This window comes from Phycodurus eques, chromosome 13, assembly GCF_024500275.1.
Source record: "Phycodurus eques isolate BA_2022a chromosome 13, UOR_Pequ_1.1, whole genome shotgun sequence".
Lineage (NCBI taxonomy): Eukaryota > Metazoa > Chordata > Actinopteri > Syngnathiformes > Syngnathidae > Phycodurus > Phycodurus eques.
The window spans coordinates 26344122-26367590 of record NC_084537.1 but is presented as its reverse complement, the minus strand read 5'-3'; the positions used below and the strand labels follow the sequence as shown (position 1 = coordinate 26367590).

Below are 23469 nucleotides of genomic sequence, written 5' to 3'. Positions count from 1 at the left end.
CGTGTGTGTGTATATATATTTGCAAGAATAAATGATAGAAATGTATTTAACTTTTGTCCAAAGACACCAGCCATAAAGAAAACAAAAGTTTGATCATCGAACCGTAGCAGTGCTGCACGATTATGGCCAAAATAATAATCGTGTTTATTAATCACAAATATTCCTCATGTTCGGGAAAAATCTTTTTTATTGCACTACTTTTCGTCAAGCTATGTCAACAGTTGCCAGTGCAAAATGACTCTTTAAATAAGAATAAATGATTGCTGAATAAATGAAACAATTTTACTTTACCGAGGGCTAAGTGAGTGAATATGCTGTTACAAAGAACAATCACGGATTGCAACTTAATAAAAGCAAATACTGTTTATGCATAAAATGAAATAACATTAAGCTGCAAGCGCTGACTTTTGATTTGACAATCCCCGTCAATATAGTGAATTTTGTTGCTCTGCTTGACCATTGGTCAGTCGCGCACGGTCACAAACTGCAAAGAACTCGACAGTTGTCATTTCACTCTCGATGTACTTTTTTCCTTGCGGTCAGGACAGCCGCGAGGACAATTGTTAATCGTGGCTTACCGTTACACGCCGTCTCTTCGCCAACAAGCTGAGAGGGCCAAGTTCAAACTAAAAGCTTCCAGAAGGGGCGAAAGTGCAATTTGCTTCGAAGGCCGACTTCAGACGTCGTGGACCGTCGAGTCCCCCTCTCACGTTTTGTTTTCGTCTCCAGCTTGAAGTCTTTGACGTGCCGGTCTCTCCGGACCTTCAGCAGCAGCTCGGCATCGTGGTCGAGGAGCTGGGAGTCCGGATCCCCCCGCCCGTGAGTCACACAAACCTGCTCGGCGTGCCTCGACACGCTCCTAACATCCGTTTCCCGTCCAGCCCGCAGATCCCGGCGAGACGGTGTCTCTGGTGGCCACCAAGATGGCGTCGTTTGAGCCGTCTCAGCGGCAGAGTGGCGCCGGCGTGGTGCCGTGGTCGCCCCCGCAGGTCAATTGGAACCCCTGGACCAGCAGCAACATTGACGAGGGCCCGCTGGCCTTTGTGAGTGATCCGCCGGGCGCCCTCAGTACCCTTCGTGTCCTGCTTCAGGGCCGTGTACTACAACCCGAATTCCAATGAAGTTGCGACGTTGTGTTAAACATAAATCAAAACAGAATACAATGATTTGCAAATCATGTTCAAACTATATTTAATTGAATACACTACAAAGACAAGATATTTAATTTTCGAACTGGTAAACTTGATTGTTTTTAGCAAATAAGCATGAACTTTGAATTTTATGGCTGCAACACGTCTTTGTAGTGTATTCAATGAAATATAGGTTGAACATGATTTGCAAATCATTGTATTCTGTTTCGATTTATGTTTAACACAACGTCCCAACTTCATTGGAATTGGGGTTGTAGTACACCGTCTGTCCTCCCCTCACTGGTAAGATGATTCAGTTTAGCCTACTAGTATGTAGTTAAACCTTACTTGTAAACTGCTGTGCTGCGCTCATAACAGAAGACCCAACTAATAGATGTGCGCCTGCAAGTAAATGAAAGCTGTTGGAGCATTTTTCGATGTCCAGGTTAGGGTCCATGTGCTCGTATATTTTGTTGTCCTCACTAACAGGACAACGTTTGTAAACGTGTGGACTAGTACATGGACTTTAAGCTGGATATTGAAAAAAATGCTCAAATGGCTTGCACTAGTAGAATATTGAAGAAATGTCTCATGCTGCCTGTTGTCGCCGCTGTTGTGCTCCATAATGTTGCTTCCTGTTTGTTTGTTGGTTGGTTACAGTGCACCCCGGAGCAGATCAGTAAAGACCTTCAGGACGAGATGACGGATCGGCTGCGGCGCGACGACGACCTTCACAAGGTTTGACCCAGACCGGACCCTCTCGGGAATCACGGCCGTTAATGTTTTGTCGACTGAACGAGCGGGACGTGAACACAAATTGTGTGTATCTGCGCGTGAGTAGATGCTGACGGATCGCGAGCAGCTGCCCGTCAAACAGTTTGAGGAGGAGATCATGTCCGCGGTGGACAGCAACCCGGTGGTGATCATCCGAGGAGCGACCGGCTGCGGGAAGACCACGCAGGTCCCGCAGTACATCCTGGACCGCTTCATCAGGGAGGGCCGAGCCTCAGACTGCAACATCGTCGTCACGCAGGTAACGTGGGATGTCAGCTTCAGAATCACAATCTTCTTCTCTCCTTTTCTTCTCCTCTCATCTTCTGCTTTCTGGCCCCAAGTTGAAAGTCAGTCACTGTCACCTTGTGTAAGTTTAACGTGGAGGTGGCGTGGTGCGAGAATTTTGCTTCTCCAAGACCACAGGATACGTGTTAGGAAAGGATTTGATGCGCATGTTGACTGCTGTTCTTGGCTGGGTTTGCGTTTCTTGGTCATTTCTTTTGTTTCGTTTGATTGATTGAACTGTTTATTTCAAACCTAAGAATGATATAATATCCATCCATCCATTCTCCAAACCGCTTGTCCTCACGCGGGTCGTGGGCGTGCTGGACCCTATCCCAGCTAACTCTGGGCGAGGGGCAGGGTTACACCCTGAACTGGTTGCCAGCCAATCGCAGGAATGATATAATAAAAAAGAACAAAATAGACAAAAATAAAATACAAATCAAGTTAAATGATGTAAAAACTCACTCTTACCCCTATCTCAACCTTATGAGCTAAGTAGCTTCCTGTAAACATCAATTTAGCGCTGTACTACTATAATAATTTTTTATAATCACTTTACGCCGATCTTAGCATTTTATGCTGATCGGCTTTCATTAATTTGCCGATCCGATCAATGACGTCATCGATCGGCTCCGCACAAGACATTTAACTCTGCGTCGCCGTTGCGTATGAATCCAAAAGCCAGTTTTATTTTTAGCCTTGTCATGTGTCTTGCGGGACAGTACTGTAACTATCTGACGGTGATAAAGTTTTTTCAATCTTGTCGGAGAAAAAACACGTCGTCGGTGTGAGACTGTTTTGCGGTGTCTCCGACAAACAACATGTAAATTATTTGCAGTCTGTGCACACCTGAAGTACGTCGTGGGGACAGTCATCTAAATGTTTCAACACAACAAATTTGATCGGGCACCTGAAGAATGTACACGAGGAGTAGCACGGCGCGTTCAAGCAACGCGGTGTCGGGGGGGGAAGCCAAACGGACGCCAACTCTGGACAACCACCGTCCATATAGCCGTGACAGTGAGAAAGTTAGAGTACGCATGTCGTTAACCGTATTTATTAAAGTAATTTAATTGCAATAAAGTAATTTAATCACAGGAAGTTAGCACCCATTATTTCTGTCATGTTGTAATGTTGATTTGAACTAAAGTTATGTCAGTGGCCAATCCTTGAATGCCTCCTAGAGGTCATTGATGTTTTAACTTTTGTCTAAAATGCTAGAGAATACATTTGAAGATGCAGTGTACAGTTCACAAATATTTACAATAAATGAACAAGTCATACCGTACACAAGTCAATGTGTCATGTAAATAGACACATTGCTCCAGCTTGCGATCGGATCGGTGGTCGGTTATCGTTTTTTTAAACTTGATCGGCCCCAAAAATCCTGATTGTGTAAAGCCTGATGATGATGATGATGATAATAATAATGATATGTCAAGGTCAAGGTACTTGTATTGTAAATTCTTGGGACTGAAGGACTTACAATATTTCGCTTAAATATATATATTTATAATGAAAAGGTAGAAGTCTCAATTTGGTCTGGAGTCCAGACTGTGAGCTGGTTGAACGCGGTGCACGGCTGACGTCATGTAGTAAGAAAAAAACGGGTTTCTCGCTCTTCGCATCAGTATTACTTTGGGGGGAGCTATTGTGTGTGTGTGAGTGTGTGTGTGTGTGTGTGTGTGTGTCAGTCACTCTATTTCACGTTTACACACACACACACACACACACACTTGGCTTCATGGACCACAATCGCCAGTGTAGTGAGAATGGTGTGCTTGATTACGTTGATGTACTTACTGTATTGTGTTGGCTTGTCAAGTCTGCACTAAGTTGCTGATTTGATTTGGCTTCAACTACACTAATATTTAAGTTGTTGTTGGTTCATGTTTTTGACCTCATTCTGTAACGTGTGGCGTACATTATCAAGTCATGATTACAGTTAAGCTAATGCTTTTTTGTACTGTGGATAAGTGATATTCCTGCCAGTTGGGAGCGGCTGAAAGTAACTAAAAAGTTAATTTTGTCTAATTTGGTTACTTTTGAAATCAGGACAGTAACTAAGTGACTTTTAAGCTCAAGTAATCAGTAAAGTAACTAAGTTACTTTTTCAGGTTAACTGTGGCAACACTGGTGACCGCATAGATCATTTTACACTTAAGACGACGTGAGTCCCGGGATGCACGTTATGGAAACAATGAGTCCCAGCCCTGGAACAATGAGTCCCTGCTACTTACCATCACGGAATACAGATACAGTAATCCTCCACTGTATTACGCTTTTTGCTTCGCGATCCCGCTATATTGCAGTTTTTAGTCTATCTTTTATACTGTTTGTACAGTATTTTTGTTATCCATTGCTCTTCTTGCGCTCTCAATATATTTTCCCCAAAACTTTCTTTTTTTAATGCCACTGATGTAATGATATTAGAGCATAATAAAGAATTGTACACATCTTACAAATTCTGCCCTGGTAATCAAACATATGATATGTTCTCTCGTTTCATAAATAAAAGTAGGGGTGCATTTCAGAATAAGAGCAAGTAAATAAAAAGAGAGCGTTAATACGCGTAAATAAAGCGCTTCCGAAAAATAAAAAGTGGGAATTTCCACTTTTCTGTTTGACAAAACAGCAAAATCTCAATTTTACATATTTCAATTTAACAACGCTTAACAACTGAAGCGTTTTAGGTTATGTTTGTTTTGGTTACATAATGATGTTTCGCATAAATACACTGAATCAGTGCTCCCAGTGGGAACTTCCCAAGGAGAAATAAAAAAAAATATATATATTGTAGATTTTGATGATGATTTGGTCCATGACCGTTTTTTCTGTCGAGATTAGTTTGAAACACTGCCGTAACATTTGTGGTTTTCACCTTGAGTTATTGTATAAATGCTTTTAGAAAAGGAAATCTCATCTTCTGTCGTATTCAGCCGCGACGTATAAGCGCGGTGTCTGTGGCGGAGCGCGTGGCGATGGAGCGGGCCGAGGATCTGGGTCGGAGCTGCGGCTACAGCGTTCGCTTCGAGTCCATTCTGCCTCGCCCCCACGGGAGCATCCTTTTCTGCACTATCGGTACGTACGGCTGCCGCTTCCGCTCCGACAGAGCGCCGTGACGTTCACGCTCTTCTGCAGGCGTGCTCCTGAGAAAACTGGAGGCGGGGATCCGCGGCATCAGCCACGTCATCGTGGACGAGATCCATGAGAGAGACATCAACGTGAGGTCACCGTCCGCAGCCGCTCGCTCACCTTTCGCCTCGCTCACCTTTCGCATGCCGCGTGTCTACAGACGGACTTCCTGATGGTGGTCCTCAGAGACGTGGTCCGGGCCTTCCCGCAGAGCCGTGTCATCCTCATGTCGGCCACCATCGACACCAGCATGTTCCGCGAGTACTTCTTCAACTGCCCCATCATTGAGGTGTTTGGACGCACCTTCTCCGTGCAAGGTAGGGGCAGCGCCACGATCCATTTTATACATTGGTTTGACTTTATTTGTCAGGACAATTCAAACGTGCACACAACAACGTAATTGCCAACAGACAGAAGCTAGTTGACAAAAACAGTAAGTGTTGACAACTTCGCCTCATGGTTGCTGCATGCAGATGCTTTTCCAACCACTCCAGCGCTCTTTCAAGGAAGTGACGAGTGAGATTGCTTCCGGCTAAGGATCATAAAACATGAGCAGAATCCTTTGCGCATTGTTTTGCATATGAAAAGGATCCCCCCCCCGAAAGGCAGTCAGTCGACAAAGACAATGTGCCCATTTAAATGTTATCCACATGTTGGAAAGTCGAGTTGTGTGCTTCCTTTTGGTATTAGCTCTGGATTTAACATTTGCTCGTGATACTGTTCATTGAATGGGGATATTGTGTACGGGTACGATGATTCTTTTGTTGATGTTTTTATAATGTCTGACTTTCAATAGTCTTCTTAATCACTGCTTATATTGTCATTGTGTACCTTGTCGTCTCTGTTCTCCTGCTGCAAAACCAGTTGCCCTTGAAGGCACAGAGAGATTGTGATTCCAAGGTCACCTTGCCTCAACTCACAACTCTATATGAGGGGGAAAAAAAGAGTTACAGACAGATTTACACAAGGGTCAGCTGATCCATGTAGTTTGACAGCTCGTTTTATGATTCTACATTGATGAACATTTCAAAACTCATTTATTCAGGAATGCTTAATACTACTCTACTTGCACTACTGGTCAAAGGTTTGGACAGTTTCTCGTTCAATAGCATGAGGACGCGTGTCCAAACCTGACTCACTGATAGCGTACATGTTTTAACAAAAGGGACATTTTCCAAAAGGACAGACCAAATTTACTGTATATCTATGGAAGTTGATGCAAAGTAATGCTTGATTAGGGGGGGAAAATGTTTTAAAGCTTGTTTGATATCAGGAGAAATGAAGCCAATCTAAGAAGAGAAATGAAAGAATAGCAGACCTTGTTTTGATTGTTTGCTTTTCCTATTAACAATTAGGGAAAATGCTGTAAGTTGGATTTTTGTGGAAACAAATGGGCCATTTTATTTTAAGGCCGTATTAGCCCTATAAAAAGGAGCGTGAATCGACCCCCGCAATGTGCGTTGTGAGGCAAAAAGTCCTTTGACATGTTTGAGCTGAAAGTTTTGTTTTGTTGTGTGCAGAGTACTTCTTGGAGGACTGCGTCCAGATGACCAACTTTGTGCCGCCCCCGCCGGACCGCAAGAAGAAAGACAAAGACGAGGAGGGCGGCGGAGACGAAGACGTAAGTACGCCACATGCGGCCGAGCTAACACGCGGCTGCTGATGTTCTCTCCCGCAGACCAACTGTAACGTGATGTGCGGGCCCGAGTACTCGGCGGAGACCAAGCGCTCCATGGCGCTGTTGAATGAGAAGGAGATGTCCTTCGAGCTGGTGGAGGCGCTGCTCAAGTACATCGAAACGCTGCAGGTTTCGGGCGCCGTCCTGGTCTTCCTGCCCGGCTGGAACCTCATCTACGCCATGCAGCGCCACCTGCAGTGCAACCCGCACTTCGGTACGTGGAATTCTCACGGCGGCGTCATCAGACCACGTGGAGGCGACACACCGTCACGCTTTGTTTCCAGGAAGTAGCCGCTACCGGATCCTCCCGCTTCACTCGCAGGTACCCCGGGAGGAGCAGAGGCTCGTGTTTGAGCCCGTGCCGGACAACATCAGGAAGGTTGGTCACGGCACACAAAACGTCTGCCATCTTACAAGCAATGTCACAAGTGGCCGCCATCTTTGTGCAATCTTCTAAAAAACACAACTTGGAATGAGCACTTCAAAGGCCTTTAACAATCATTAAAAAGAAAAACCTTCTGATGAAAGTACGTGACCTTTTCTCCTGTCTAATGTTCCATTTGCACTATTTAATTTGAGTTTTTTAGGGCAAGTGACGGTTTGAAACGTCACGCTCATTTTGCCGTGTCCACTTTGATGACCCCTCCCTCAGAATTTGGGTCCATACAAGCTTACTGGTGCGTATTTTGAACCGAAGCTTGTCAGCCATTAGGAGAAGCGCTTCCAGAGCTGTCAAATGTTACCGAACGTCTGTATTTTGTTGACTCGTTACCGATTGTTTGAAAGAAAATTTTCTATTGGGGAAAGAAAATTACAGCGGCTTGGTGCTCACTATTTTATTACGCCCCCGGCTGCCAAGCCGTGCAGGCGAAAGTTTTGTTTGCGTCCGATGTCTCAACGCATTGTAAGGCTGTGATCGTTGCCTCCAAGCTAGCGAATAAGCTCCACTTCTTACAAGTGTCACGAAGAGACGACGAGGAGTGGATAGCCGAAGACGATGTCAAAGCCATGCTCGTTGCTAAGCTGTCGTTACTAGCGGTCGCAAAACATCGAAGTGAGTGATCTGGTGATACAGCACACTTGTCACATGGGTCTGGCTGGAACTGGCGTTTTGCAGAGAGTAACCAACTTTGAACAACAAAATAACAGGCCAATTAATACGCGTTTAAAGATCTAAAGAATAAACGTCCACACAGGACACCGCATCTTAACTGGAAATAAATTGGTACGTCACTGCACAGGTCACTTCAGAAAGTGGCCAGGTTAAAAGTAGATATTAGTATTAGTCATAAATATTTGTAATACAACAGATAAGATAACCTTTGTTAGTCCCACAGTGGGGAAATTTGCATTGTTTCAGCAGCAGTTGTGGATATAGGAAATGTAAATATGAATTATAAATAGCATGCAAGAGATGTCGAAATAGAAACCAAAACTATTGTCCATATGTAAACTATCCAATTCAGTCTATCAACGTTATTTGTTTGTTTGCAAAATAGAGTGCTAAATTTAAATTTTGCCATTTGCGATCTGATTAATCTGATTTGATGGACTTTTTTTATTTTTTATTTTTATTTTTTTTTTTATCAGGCTGGAAAACAGAATTGGCAAAGGCGAATTAATCCATAGACACAAATATTTTTGATGGAATGTCGAAATCTCATATACTGGTACTTTGGTTCAGACTGCAACCGCGTGCACCATTACAAGGTTCCTGTAATAAAAACATTAAAATGACAAATATTGAATGATTGTGATTATGACTGTCCCACAGTAATGTTCTTGACACAATTTTGAAGCTCTGGAAATTCAGACCTATTAGGACAAACCGCTCTGGAAGTGAACTTTTATAGGGTGGCGACTCTGGGCTTCCCGGAGTAGCGGACCAAATAAGAGAGTCCAGGAGATGTTGACAAATAACCAATTTGTTCATTTTGACATTTTTGGACCAGATTTTCTCCAGGCGATATCACACAAAACCCGGTATTTTCCGGACGATAGAGCGCATCGGAATATAAGCCGCGGCCACTAAATTTGTCGAACTTTCTTTTACACATATTAGCCGCACCAGGCTATACGTTGTGAAATTAGATATTTACACAGACAGATTTTGTAAATGTTTATTTACATACCTTAATTGTTTCCAAGCAGTCCCTGTAACACTGCAGTAAAGTGGCTCAAACAAAACAGAAAAGTCCTTTTTTATTCATCCTCCTCCTGTTCACTGAAACCACTGAAGTCGTCGTCTTCAGTGTCGGAGTTGAAGAGCCTCAGAACATCTCCGTCACACACCGTTTCAGTCTCTCTGTCGGTGTCGCTCTCAAATGTCATTTTCATCTCGAGGCGGTTACCGCTGAAGTTGTGCTGTTCTCCTCACGTAGGAGTCCAGCCTTTCAAAATCCGTTGGTGATCGTAGATTCTTTCACACTGCTCCACGCTTTTCGGATCCACTGGCAGACCTCAGAAAAGGATGATCTTCGCGTGTGGCCAGTTTTTCTGAACGATTTCTCGCCGCTGCTCATCCAAGCCTCCCACTCACCTCGGAGTGCCGCTTTAAAAGGACGATAGACAGATCGATGGCTTTCAACTTAAAAGCTGCATCATATGCTTATGCTTTCCATGATGAGGGTGTGGAAAAATCTAAAAATATTTTGCGTTCTTGCTTGTCGTGCTGCGTTTTGCGTCGAGTGTGCCAAAAACTAGCGTCGTCCTCTTCTACACGCTGGAGGCATCTGCGGATGACCAAACCCTAGTGCGTGATGGGAAACGGTCATGTTTTAAGCATTTAGCCTGGCATTACGTTCAAACAAGTTTGGCCTGTCTTGTTTTTGCACTTATTGCTCCCCCTGATAGCTGTTAGCGAAAAAAAATCTATATTTTAGCCGCATCGTTGCATAGGCCGCAGGGTTCAGAGCGTGGGAAAAAGTAGCGGCTTATAGTCCGGAAAATACGTTAATCAACTACACTACTTCATAGCACTACTGTTCGTTTATACCACAATTGTGTATTTAGTTTAAATGTTCCCATAGTACCTGGATATTTTCCATGTGTATATATATATATATATTTTTTTGTCGTACAAAGGAGCCGTAGCCTGTACATGCGTGTCGAAATGCTCTCCCGTGTTGACATAGGTTTGTATACCATACTGTACTGTATATTCTGTATATCACGTATTTGCATCTGTTTATGTACAAATTTGTTCAAGTTCAAATTTTTTCACAAATTACCACGAGTCTGTTATTTTTACAAAGATTGACCCATAAAAAGTGTTGAAAATGTCTTTGTCTTTGTCAATGCAGTGTTAATGACAATAGTCTAATGTAATGTCGTGTCAACGCTTGACAGGTGATTTTGTCCACCAACATAGCAGAGACCAGCATCACCATCAATGACGTAGTCTACGTCATAGACTCCTGCAAGTAAGTTCTTATCCTTCCCGAGCCTCTATTTAATGCCCTATGTAGTCAGGTGGCCATTTTGTTGTGCTGTTGGAATGTGTATAGGTTGCCCTCAATGTATCCTACAATGCATCTTGCAAAATCCTGACCTTTTAAGTGGACTTTTTAACGATATAGTTCACTAAATAAAAATGGTTATGAATGATGGGGAGTCGGGGGAAAAGTGAATACCGAATGCAGCGACTCCATAAGCTCTTCAAAAAGAATTCCAAGTAGAAAATATAGTAAATGACAATACAATGGGGCCTTGGGATACGACTTGAATTTGTTCCATGACCATGCTTGCAACTCAATACACTCGTATGTGGAATTATCGTTACCAAATAAAATGAATTTGAAATGCGATTAATCCCTTCCAGTATTGTGACAAATGGCCACCATCTTGGGGGAATTTTCTAATAAAAAAACGTGGCTGGCGCACTTCAAATGCCTCTAAAATCCTCCATAACAGATTTATAAATGAAAAAAAACATTGACTGAAGTACATGAACTATTCGACTTCCCACACTGGTCTTCTTCCAAATAGTGTTCTATGTGGGCTACTTGCGTTTTTAGGGCAAGTGATGGAGTTAAAACATTCCGTAATTTTTCGGGGGGCGACTTGAGAACACATTGGCATTTTTGCCCGTACCAGCTTATTTTTGGATCATTTTTGGTGAAACTTGTCAGCTAGTCGACGAAGGGCATCCTTTTGTAGCAGACGAATGGGAATGATCCAGTGGGGCTGTGGACGTCTGTGCGAGGATGCCGAAGAGTTTGGAAAATTGGCCATTTCGGGATGAGTACAGGCATTGTGTCGCTGTTTAGTGTATTCCTTAAAACCCCATAGTAACTGTTAATATCAAGAAAGTCATGCATCATTACAGTTTTCTGCTGTAATTGAACTTGGAAACGAGTGAAAACATAAGCTGCCGCGACTTGTGACACATGCGTGTTCACCTGTACATTTACTTGCTATGTCCTCGGGGCGAGTTAAATACAACAAAACATGCGTTCCCTTAAATTATTGGAGTGATCCATTTCGTTTCTGTACCTCAGTCATGTTTCCTTGCCATGAAACCCTTCCAAATAGCATTCACCTCCTCCTCGGTGTCCCTAATGAAGTGGCCCATTCACCCATGAATGCTAAATAACCCAGAAAGAAGGAAAGAAACTTTTGCTCTGATTGCGGTCGTTGGTAAAATGGCAACGATCGTGTAGTCTTGTAGTTTTGACCACAGAATGAGCATAAGCTAAGCTATGAGGCTATCGGTCCACATTGAACGCGTGGATATGATGAATTTGCTTGAATACATTGATCAACAAAAGATTCGGTACGTCTTGACTAATCTTCTGAAGAATGCACTCAGTTTGCATGGGCATAGATGGACCCGACACGTCCAAGCTTAATCCATATTAAAAAAACGCAAGTCCGTGGCATAACTTTTGACTAACGTTTGTATAAACTACTGTATATAATGTACTGTCTACTCAAGATGATAGCTTTAAATATTCACATCTTTTGCATGATACTTTGCTAAATGCAAATAAGAATTTTCGACCATTAATTACTTTTTCCCCAAGATGATAATGTCAAGGTTGCAATAGACTAGCTTTGTGGGCGTCTTAAGTACAACTTCAGGCATCTATATCATCAAGTAGAATTAATTGTGTAGCACCAAACTTCATAGTTCCACACAATAGCTTTATAAGTAGGTGCATAACAAGTTTTCAGCCAACTCCATCCAGTAGTTCTTGAGAAATAGTTTCATGTGAAATCATGTAATTCATGTAATTACAAAGTTCCTTTTACCATGTCATCCGATGCTGACATTTTCACATTTTATATATTTTGAAAAGTACATTATAGGTTCATATATCAATATACACTAATTGGCTTCATTAGTTTTGTTTTGGGGGGGAGGGACGGAAATAGACACCATCTCTTGAAAAAAATTATGAAATTCTGACAAACATTTTTGTCAATTTACGCTAATTAGGAGCTTGAAATGAGCATTTTAATAAAAAAACAAGTTCAAAATCGAAATCAGCATGGCCAACTTTATTAGTGTGTGAATTTTTGTAGAGATGTTGAGAAGTATTGAAGTTGTAGTGTTTGACCGGATTTTTAATAGGCAATAAACATACAAAAGTGTTCCCCAAAAACAACACGCAAACAACTCAATTTCTACGGAACCCATCATCTGGTTTTCCAAATTCTTGCTACATTGTACTCTGGTAGAAGTGGCCGTTTCAACCAGACTTTGCATTTTGACACATTCTCATTTTTGGGAAATCTTGTCACGTTGCTACTTCCAGCAATGACATAAATGCAATTAAGCAGTTTTTGTCACCCTGCATGAATTGAATGCTGCTCCTACTGGTGTGCCTGGTTCGGCCACCTGGTGGCAGTATAAGACAGACACTGAGGTGTTATTATGACTCACACTTATTTTAGGCAGTCCTTGCAGCATCCAATCATATTGCAGCGTGGCGTCTCCCGCCTTGCGGGATTCATAATGTCCAATGGGTCTCTTGAGCCCATCAGTACGGCACTAATTAGTTGCTCTACGTTGAGGACAAAGTGTCTGAAGGAGTACTGTCATATTGCCTGTCAACATGTTGCGCAACCACTTGTGTTCAACATAGACGCTAATTAGCGTTAGCTGAACTCGCAAGTTAAAACAAAAAATCGGTCGAATGACGGCTCGTATCTCAAAGAACGCTGAAGTCGAGTCACTTCTATCGCAAAGCACCGCTGCAATATAAAATCTCCTTATACTGATTCGAGAGTATGAAATTCCACGCACGGGGGCTTTGTTGGGAATCAAAAGATTGAGTGATGCTCTCGTCCGTGTAGGCAGAAGGTGAAGCTGTTCACGTCTCACAACAACATGACTAACTACGCCACCGTGTGGGCCTCCAAGACCAACCTGGAGCAGAGGAAAGGGCGAGCCGGACGAGTCCGTGCCGGATTCTGTTTCCACCTCTGCAGCCGGGCGCGATTTGACAGGTACCACCGCGCCCGCTACAAGGACCGCGTGACCCGGTAAGCCACTCTCCTGTTTGTATGCGTAGACTGGAGACCCACATGACTCCAGAGATCTTTCGGACTCCGCTGCATGAAGTTGCTCTGAGCATCAAGCTGCTGAGGCTCGGCGCCATTGGTCACTTTCTGTCTAAAGCCATCGAGCCGCCGCCATTGGACGCAGTCATTGAGGCGGAACACACGCTTAGAGGTGAGAACCCGCGCACACACGATCGAGGCCACGCAAGAACTACGTGCGTTTGTGCACAGAACTGGACGCGCTGGACTCGAACGACGAGCTTACTCCGCTGGGGCGCATCCTGGCCCGCTTGCCCATCGAACCTCGTCTGGGGAAGATGATGATCATGGGTTGCATTTTCCAGTCAGTGTCCTCCACTTCCCGTTGCTGCCGATTTGATTCCTGTCCTGATGCGTGTGTGCATTTGTAGTGTGGGCGACGCCATGTGCACAATCTCTGCGGCGTCATGCTTCCAAGAACCGTTCATCAATGAGGGAAAGCGTCTGGGCTTCGTCCACAGGAACTTCGCCGGCAGCCGCTTCTCGGACCACGTGGCGCTCTTGTGCGTCTTCCAGGCCTGGGACGACGTCAGGTGGGTGTGTCGCCGCTGCTGATCACACGTGAGAGCGCGCCACCCATCGCCCCGCCCCCTCGCTCCGTTTCAGGATTAATGGCGAGGACGCAGAAAGTCGTTTCTGCGAACACAAACGTCTCAACATGGCCACCCTGAGGATGACCTGGGAGGCCAAAGTCCAGCTGAAGGAGATCTTGGTCAACTCTGGATTTCCCGAAGGTACCTGAATAGCGCTGCACCCGATACTGGTACTAGAAAAGTATCCCCATACTTTGCCGTCGATAATGAAACCATACCAACCATACGAAACAATGTCAATAGTGATGGAATTGTAATGTTAGCTTTGGAAGAAATCAAATGCACTCAAATTTAGAAATACTGCATCCTATGTAAAAGCTTTTTCCACACCATTGCACACAGGGGTACTGCATTTCCAACAGCAATCAGTGGCTTTGCAATTTTTGTTTCTTGGACACAGCTGGCACCTCTTTCTCTTCTGCTGGCCCTGTGTGCTTCTTTCCTGTGGCCGGATTGCAGCAGTTTTTGTCACGCCACACCTCTCCGTTGCTTCAGTGATGTAGGATAGGCTCCAGCATGCCCGCGACCCTAGTGAGGATAAGCGGTACAGAAAACGGATGGATGGATGTTTTCGTCCACCATCTTGCTCTGGTGCATTGTGCTAAGCGGCAAAAGAGCCTTTCCCTTTTTCCCCACATAGCTGATCATGGTCATGCTGCCATTGAACCCAAATTCAGTGCTGTGGACCTCTCTGGACCTGGAAGCCTTCATGACAGGAGCTACTGTTAGCGAACACAATACTGTGTTACGTACCTAAATACAACACTGTTAGCTAACAACAAAGTAGGCTAATCTGATCACTGTTTTGATCACACATTATAATCTGTCAATGAAGCGCGCTTGAGTTTGGAAGCAGGATAACAATCCAAAACACACCAGCAATCTGAATGGCTTAAAAAAAACAATGCTTTTGGAGTGGCCTCGTCAAAGTCCAGACTTCAATCCGATTGAAATGCAGCAGCATGACCTTAAAAAGGCCATTCACGCTTGAAAAGCCTCCATTTTTGCTGTGAAAGACTCAGTGTTATAAAAAACGCCTGATTTCAGTTGTTGCTACTGAGGATAGCTCAACCACTTATTAGGTTTAGGGAGCAAGTACTTTTTCACTCAGGGCCAGTTTTTTTTCCCTTAATAAATGAAAGTATGAAGTTCACTTAGGTTGTATTTGTTCGAAGATCTTAAATGTTAAAGTCGGGAAACTATGCAAAAATATAAGAACTTGAGAAGGGGGCCAATACCTTCGCACGGCACTGTACATAAATGTGTGTTTTGCCGTCAAAAGACTTAGTGTTTAATGTTGTTTTTGAGACAGAAAGCACGGTTTGAGGTGCCACAAAAGCAGTTCTGCTTGAAATTGATCTTTTCGCAAAAAGGTAATTTTCTCAGTTTTTTAACTGGGAACAGGTTTTTGGTTGGTTATGTTCTATGGCTGATGAACAAACAAAGGTGGAAATAAACCTTTTTTCTTTTTCGAATGAAGAGAGTCTCGTCTTTGTTTTGGTAGGTTCCCTGATTACATGGCCTTAGAACACAATATTCTGTTGGCCTTGAAAGATCAGTGATAATCCTATAAAATGGCTGGCACTGAGGAGTTGGCTGCTGTGAAAACAGCTGGCACTGAATGAGTTAATAAATCAATAAAAACCTTTCATATCCACTACTGTGTAATAATCTTTTGAATTGATGAAATCAAAAAATGGTTTTCGTTTTTACCACGGTATTGTTTCAGCATCGTTATCGAGATACGTAATGCCGGTATATCATGAGAGTCCTAATTTTGGTATTGTGCTTGTGCGTGTCCCGTCAGAGAGTCTGATGACGCAGATGTTCACGGCGATGGGACCGGACAACAACTTGGACGTGGTGGTGTCTCTGCTGACCTACGGCGCTTATCCCAACGTTTGTTTCCACAAGGAGAAGAGGAAGATCCTCACCACAGAGGGACGGAACGCCCTCATCCACAAATCCTCCGTCAACTGCCCCTTCACCAGCCACGACCTAGTCTACCCTTCGCCCTTCTTCGTCTTCAGCGAGAAGGTAATGCCCGCGCTCAAAGCAGCTATTAGCGTGAAGTGTGTTTCTGAATGACACGTTGTTGTGGCATTGTCAGATCCGCACGCGAGCTATCTCTGCTAAAGGGATGACCTTGGTCAGCGCGCTGCAGCTTCTGCTCTTCGCCTGCAAGGTGGTCTCCTCCAACGGAGAAGTGGTGGAGCTTGACGACTGGTGAGAGAAAACACGGCTGCCTATATCCACTATGTAGTGAATTGGCCATTTTGTTCACTGCAAACACGAAAAATGAATTGATCTTATTTCTAGTGAAAACATCCTTCTGTACTTATTTTAATAGTGATGACTTTTATCTAATTTTTTAGAAAGACATAAAGACTAGTACAAGATCATATTGTAAGAATATTACCAAGTCAATTCACACTACAAGGATCTCGTTTGATGTGCGTCCCACGTCTGAGACGCACAAAAATGAGCAGGGATGCATAAAACATGATCAGTCTACGTCTACAGACGCACAGCATTGCTTACCTAGGTGTGTGTGTTGTTGTCGTGCTTCAGCAAATCATTATCCACTAAAAGTACAAGTCCTGTCTTGGTCCCAGCCAATCTGAGGTAGAGGAGGGCCGAATTCACTGTTCCAGGGTTAGGACTCAAACTTATTAAAAGTGTATGTTTGGGAAACGCCATTTTGAACCAAAACAAAGGCTTTGAACAAACATAACCTTTAAAACGATTCAGTTGTTAAGTTTTGTTAAATTGAAATATGGAAAATTGTTTTTTCTACTGTTATCGATGCCAAACAGAAAAGGGGAAATTATGACTTTATTTTTCTTAAGTTGAGCTCTTTATTTGCACACCTATAGCTTTCTCTTATTTACTTGCCCTTATTGTGAAATGCAGCCCTACTTTTATTTAGTAAATGAAAGAACCTTGCACATTTGTGCTCGTATGTTTGATTACCAGGGCAGAATTTGTAAGATGTGTGCAATTCTTTATTATGCTCTCATATCATTATGTCATCCATCCATTCTCTTAACTGCTTATCCTCACTAGGGTTGCGTTTGTGCAATGTCATAAAAAAAGGAACAATACTATTGTTTATAGTTTTTGAGAAAATGTATTGTTCTAAAAAAAAGAAAATCGCTATCGTGGCAGGCCTAAACATTGAAAATATTGAGAGAGCAAGAGTAATGGACAACACAAATATTGTACAAACAGTACAAGAGAGTAAGAACTGCAATATAGCGGGACCGGGGAGCAAGAACCGTGACATCGCGTCGGATGACTGTATCTGTATTCCGTGATGATAAATTGCAAGGATTCACTGTTCCAGGGTTAGGACTCATTGTTTCCATGACGTGCACTCACAGTCTCAAGTGTAAAATGATCTGTGTATTAGTTGCATTGGCAAGATGTCACTTAAGTTCATATGTGAGTCAAGGCAGGTGAGTGAGTACTTTTGGTAGTAGTGTATCTAGGTCCGCTGTTTAAAAATCCCTATATAGGGATTAGGGAATGAGTGCACGATTCCCAACGCCTTGGCCGGCCAATCACGTGACTGGTGGTGTGATGCGTGCAGGATCAAGCTGCGGATCCCTCACGATACGGCGGGCCACATCCTGGCTCTCCGGGCGGCGCTGGAGGCGCTGGTGGTGGAAGTTAGCAAAGACCCCGAGTACATCTCCCATATGGACCAGAGCAACCAGCGGCTGCTTAACCTCATCAGACATCTTTCCAAGCCTTCTGCCGCAGGGATCAATCTGGCTGCTGCCAACCACAGGTGACCGTGTTGGCGAGCCAGCCAGGGCTAGGCCATTCATTGAATTTTGTCAGGAAGTTTAAAGGGAAACTAAACCCCCAAAAATGTAAAGCAAGAATACATTTTATGTGCCCGCACTAGTCGAAACACAGTACTCTTATTATTATTATTGCGTTTATTGAATAAGAATTAAATAGGATAATTAATCAACGTAAGGGGGGCAGGGAGAGCATCTTTGGCAAAATCATTGGCGAGCTAGCACAGTATTATACAATTTCTATCAATGATGGTGTCATTAAATATTTTTGTTTTCTTTTTGCGTAGTAGAGATTGAACATGATTTGGGGGTGGTTTTGGGGTGCAACGGTATTCGATGGCAATATTTAACCTTATTTCTCTAGGTAAGGCAATTGAGAACAGATTCTGATTTGCAATGCTTATCTAAATGCACACAGCAGTCAAACAAAGACAAAAGCACATACAAATATAATATACAGTGCCATGAAAAAGTATTGGCACTCTTCTCAAATTCTTATATTTTTCCATAATTTCTCCACTTTGTTTAAGATCATCAAAATAAATGTAAATCAGAATCTTCTTTATTTTGCCAAGTATGTCCAAAAAACACAAGGAATTTGTCGCCGGTAGTTGGAGGCGCTCTCGTACGACAACAGACAGTCAATTGACAGAGAACACTTTTGAGACATAAAAACATTGAGAAAAACAGTCACTGAGCAATAAAGGGTTGCTAGTTATCTGGTAATGCCGGTACAAATGTTTTTATTTATTTAATTTATTTGGGGGGGGCGAAGGGGGACAATTGTGCAAAAAGAGTCCTCTAGCACTTAGAGCAGTTTGAATGACTAATGTAGCAATAGTCCGGTGCAATGACCATTGTGCAAAGGGCGCCGAGACTTCAAGGAGTGTATGCGGTTTAAATTGACTAGTAGTGCGATAATCTGGGACAATGTTGATTGTGCAAATGTTGCAGATAGTCCTCAGTCAATGTGCAAGTGGTGCAGATGCTACTCTGGCGTGAGTGGCCAGTATTGATCAACAACAGATATGCAAATAGTGCAGCGTGGCGAGACTAGTGCAGTGAGTGCACGGGTATTGTATAATTGGCCCGACAGAAATGTGACAACAAACGCAAGACAACAAAATTTGCAGTATGTTGCAATGGAATTGTAGGTTAGCTGTTTAAGAAGTTGATGGCAAGAGGGAAGAAGCTGTTGGAATGTCTGCTAGTTCTAGTTTATATATCAGACAAATATCAGACAAATGTAACCCAAATGAACTTAAAATGCTGTTTTTAAACAGTAATTTAATTTATTAAGTTACCTGGCCCTGTGTGGAAAAAGTAATTACCCCTCTTGTTAAACCATGAATTGTGGCTTATAACTTTTGGTTAATTTTCACTGATCACACCCAAGCCTGATTACCTCGAGACCTGTTCAATCACGAAAATACATAAACAGAACCTATCTGACAAAATGAAGTAGGAAAAAAGATCTAAAAAAAGGTGCAATCAAATGACACAATCCAAAGAAATTCAAGAATAGTCAGGTAATAAAGTAATTGACATCTTTCAGTCTGGAAAGGGTTACAAAAGCCATTTCTAAAGCTTTAGTATTCCAATGAACCATAGAGAGAGCCATTATCCTCACATGGAGAAAACATGCAACAGTGGTTGAACCTTCCCAGGAGTGGCCGACCTACAAAGATTACCCCAAGAGAACAGCAATGACTCATCCAAGAGGCCACAAAGGAACTCCGGACAACTTCTAAAGAACTGCTGGCCTCCCTTGCCTCAGTTAAGGTCAGTGTTCATGACACAAGAAGAAGGAACAGACTGCAGGGCAAAAATGGCATCCACGGGGGAGTTCAAAGGCCGAAACCACTGCTGACCCAAAAGACTTTTGGGAAAAGATTATATGGACTGACTGGATGAGAATTTAGATTTTTTTTGAAGGTGTGTGTGTGTCGTTACATTTGGCATAAATGTAGCATAGCATTTCAGAAAAAGATAATCATACCAACAGTCAAACATGGTGTTGATAGTGTGAAGGTCTTGGGCTGCTTAGCTCCTTCGGGACCTGGACAACTTGCTGCGATTGATGGAACCATGAATTCTGCTCTCAAAAAGAAAATCCTGAAGGAGAATGTTCAGCCATCAGTTTGTGACCTCAAGCTGAAGCGCACGTGGGTTTTGAAGCAGGATAACAATCCAAAAGACACCAGCAATCTGAATGGCTTAAAAAACCAAAATGGTTTTGGAGTGGCCTAGTCAAAGTCCAGACTTCAATCCGATTGAAATGCAGCAGCATGACCTTAAAGGGGCCATTCATGCTTGAAAAGCCTACATTTTTGCTGAATTCAAACAATTTGTCAAGGAAGAGTGCTGGGCCAATATATCTCCAGAGAGATGTGAAAGACTCATTGCCAGTAATCAAAAAATGCTTGATTTCAGCTGTTGCTGCTGAGGATGGTCCAACGAGTTATTAGGTTTAGGGGGTCAGTACTTTTTCACACAGGGCCAGGTAACTTTGAATAGGTTTTCCCTAATAAATGAAATCACCAATTAAAAACAGCATTTGAAGTTCACTTGGGTGATATTTGTCTATTTACATTTGCTCTATGATCTTCAACATTATAGTGGCGAAACTATTTAAAAATATAAGCATTTGACAAGGGGGCCAATACCTTTTCACGGCACTGTATATTATACATACAGTGGGGCAAAAAAGTATTTAGTCAGCCACCAATTGTGCAAGTTCTCCCACTTAAAAAGATTAAAGAGGCCTGTAATTTTCATCATAGGTATACCTCACCTCAGAGACAAAATGAGGAAACAAATCCAGAAAATCACATTGTCTGATTTTTAAAGAATGTATTGGTAAATTATGGTGGAAAATAAGTATTTGGTCAGCTACAAACAAGCAAGATTTCGGGCTCTCACAGACCTGGAACCTCTTTAAGAGGCTCCTCTGTCCTCCACTCGTTACTTGTGTGAATGGCACCCCGTGGGTTCAAAATGATCACAAGAACGGTGAGCAAAAATCCCAGAACCACACGGGGGGACCTCGTGAATGACCTGCAGAGAGCTGGGACCAAAGTAACAAAGGCTACCGCCAGTAACACACTACGCCGGCAGGGAGTCAAACAGTCAGATGTGTCCCCCTGCTTAAGCCAGTACATGCCCAGGCCCGTCTGAAGTTTGAGGATTGGGGGAATGTCATATGGTCAGATGAAACCAAAATAGAACTTTTTGGTAAAAACTCAACTTGTCGTGTTTGGAGGAGAAAGAATGCCGAGTTGCATCCAAAGAACACCATACCTACTGTGAATCATGGGGGTGGAAACATCAGGGTTTGGGGCTGTTTTTCTGCAAAGGGACCAGGACGACTGATCCGTGCAAAGGAAAGAATGAACGGGGCCATGTATCGTGAGATTTTGAGTGAAAACCTCCTTCCATCAGCAAGTGCATTGAAGATGAAACGTGGCTGGGTCTTTCAGCATGACAATGATCCCAAACACAGCGCCCGGGCAACCAAGGAGTGGCTTCGTAAGAAGCATTTCAAGGTCCTGGAGTGGCCTAGCCAGTTTCCAGATCTCAACACCATAGAAATCTTTGGAGGGAGTTGAAAGTCTGTGTTGCCAGGCGACAGCCCCAAAACATCACTGCTCTAGAGAGGAGATCTGCATGGAGGAATGGGCCAACATCCCAGCAACAGTGTGTGAAAACCTTGGGAAGACTTACAGAAAAGGTTTGACCTCTGTCATTGCCAACAAAGGGTATACAACAAAGTTTTGAGATTAACTTTGGTTATTGACCAAATGCTTATTTTCCACCATAATTTGCAAATAAGACCGTTATTTTCTGGATTTATTTATTTATTCTCATTTTGTCTCTCATAGGTGAGGTATACCTACGATGAAAATGACAGGCCTCTCTCATCTTTTTAAGTGTGAGAACTTGCACAATTGGTGGCTGACTAAATACTTAATTGCCCACTGTATATACAATTATAAGGTACGATACAAACTTCAATGGTGCGAGAACTGCCAGCGGCCATTGCGAGTTAGCTGAAATTCCACCCGACAGCAACAATGTGTTGTGGTTGCCGTTGATGTATGAGTGTGCGTGCATGAATGGGTGAATGTGAGGCTTTGTAAAGTGCTGCTTTGGACACTGTAACGATCTTGGTAAGGCTCTGTGCAGTCCATTTAACACTAAATATTGACTAACTCTGTATGGTGTTCTTCATAATAAGTTGGAACGCAGTCTCGCAAATTCGCACTGTTGTGAGAATGAGAAGACCTACAAATGGCAGCCCCCCGCCCCCCCTAAGAGAGATGTTTTCAACATATAGTGGTATGAAAGTGTTTGCCCCCTTCCTGATTTCAAATTGTTTGCATTTTTGTCACACTTAAATGTATCCCATCATCAAACCAATTTCAATATTAGTCCAAGAAAACACAAGTAAAGAAAATGCAGTTTTGAAATGGTTATTTTTATTGAGGGAGGAAAAAAATCCAAACCTACATGACCCCTGTGTGCAAAACGGTTAAAACATAACTGGTTTATCATACCCGAGTTCAATTTCTCGAGCCACACCCAGGGCTGATACTGCCACACCTGTTCTCATTTAAGAAATCACTTACAATGGACCTGCCTGACAAAGTAGCCCAAAGATACTCAAAAGCTAGATATCATGCGGAGATCTCAAGAAACAGGAACAAATAAGTAATTGAGATGTGTGTGGAAAACGTTATAAATCCGTGACTGTATCTGCTGTTGCTGCTATACGCGCCATGGCCTCTTAGGGTCAGTGTGGTGCAATAAATGCATTGAAGCTGCATATTAACAGCAAGCATAAAACATAAAGTCGAACAAAGTCGCAATGAGACTATTCAACTCGTTTTTCACAGATTAGGAAGAATATGTGCCTGTGAGTATTGCTGCATTGTGTGTGTTACTACGGCGTTTGTGTGTGACTATTTGAAAGTAAATCCCACCTGAGATCTAATGTTAATGTTAGCAAGCCCGTCAGTAGGGGTTTCCATTGACTGCTAGCTGGGGATTTCTAAAACGATGTCTTTTATTTAAAGATACAATGTGTTCAATACATTTTGTTGTGGGTTTAGTTTTAGTCAACTTCAACTGGGGTGTCATTAAACAGCTTACAGTATGCAAAGGGAGAGCAGAAGAACATGCGTCATGTGCTTGCAAAAGCAACAGTTTCCAACGCAGGAACGTGCATACACAACCCACGCCACAGCACGTTGTTTTGTTTATGATCGTGAGAAAAGGGAAATCAGGATTAATTGCCCAGTACTAATTCACACCCGCTTAAAATGTTCACTATTCATATTGTAGTCAATTGCTAAAATATTTAAATTTTTTCCCCCTCATAAATGTACACAGATCACCCTATATTGACCGTAAAACAGAATTGTACACATTTTTGCAGATTTCTAAAAATCTAAAAAGTAAAATGTCACATCACATGGTCATCAGTATTCAGACCCTTTGCTGTGACACTCGTACATTGA

General features: G+C 42.9%; 1 protein-coding gene across 3 annotated transcripts in view; it reads left to right on the top strand.

Moving 5' to 3' along the window:
• The window catches only part of dhx9 (DEAH (Asp-Glu-Ala-His) box helicase 9), a 31637-nt gene that overhangs the window by 6400 nt on the left and 1768 nt on the right, over positions 1 to 23469 (top strand). For all 3 annotated transcript variants that reach the window (XM_061693482.1, XM_061693481.1, XM_061693483.1), the window contains 19 exons: positions 730 to 819; positions 882 to 1043; positions 1791 to 1868; positions 1972 to 2163; positions 5129 to 5270; positions 5331 to 5413; positions 5485 to 5641; positions 6845 to 6945; positions 7003 to 7216; positions 7287 to 7381; positions 10351 to 10424; positions 13303 to 13455; positions 13521 to 13681; positions 13741 to 13852; positions 13920 to 14081; positions 14155 to 14282; positions 15949 to 16178; positions 16252 to 16367; positions 17734 to 17934. In XM_061693482.1, the coding sequence (XP_061549466.1) occupies positions 730 to 819; positions 882 to 1043; positions 1791 to 1868; positions 1972 to 2163; positions 5129 to 5270; positions 5331 to 5413; positions 5485 to 5641; positions 6845 to 6945; positions 7003 to 7216; positions 7287 to 7381; positions 10351 to 10424; positions 13303 to 13455; positions 13521 to 13681; positions 13741 to 13852; positions 13920 to 14081; positions 14155 to 14282; positions 15949 to 16178; positions 16252 to 16367; positions 17734 to 17934 (2651 nt within the window). The remainder of the gene's footprint in view (positions 1 to 729; positions 820 to 881; positions 1044 to 1790; positions 1869 to 1971; positions 2164 to 5128; positions 5271 to 5330; positions 5414 to 5484; positions 5642 to 6844; positions 6946 to 7002; positions 7217 to 7286; positions 7382 to 10350; positions 10425 to 13302; positions 13456 to 13520; positions 13682 to 13740; positions 13853 to 13919; positions 14082 to 14154; positions 14283 to 15948; positions 16179 to 16251; positions 16368 to 17733; positions 17935 to 23469) is intronic.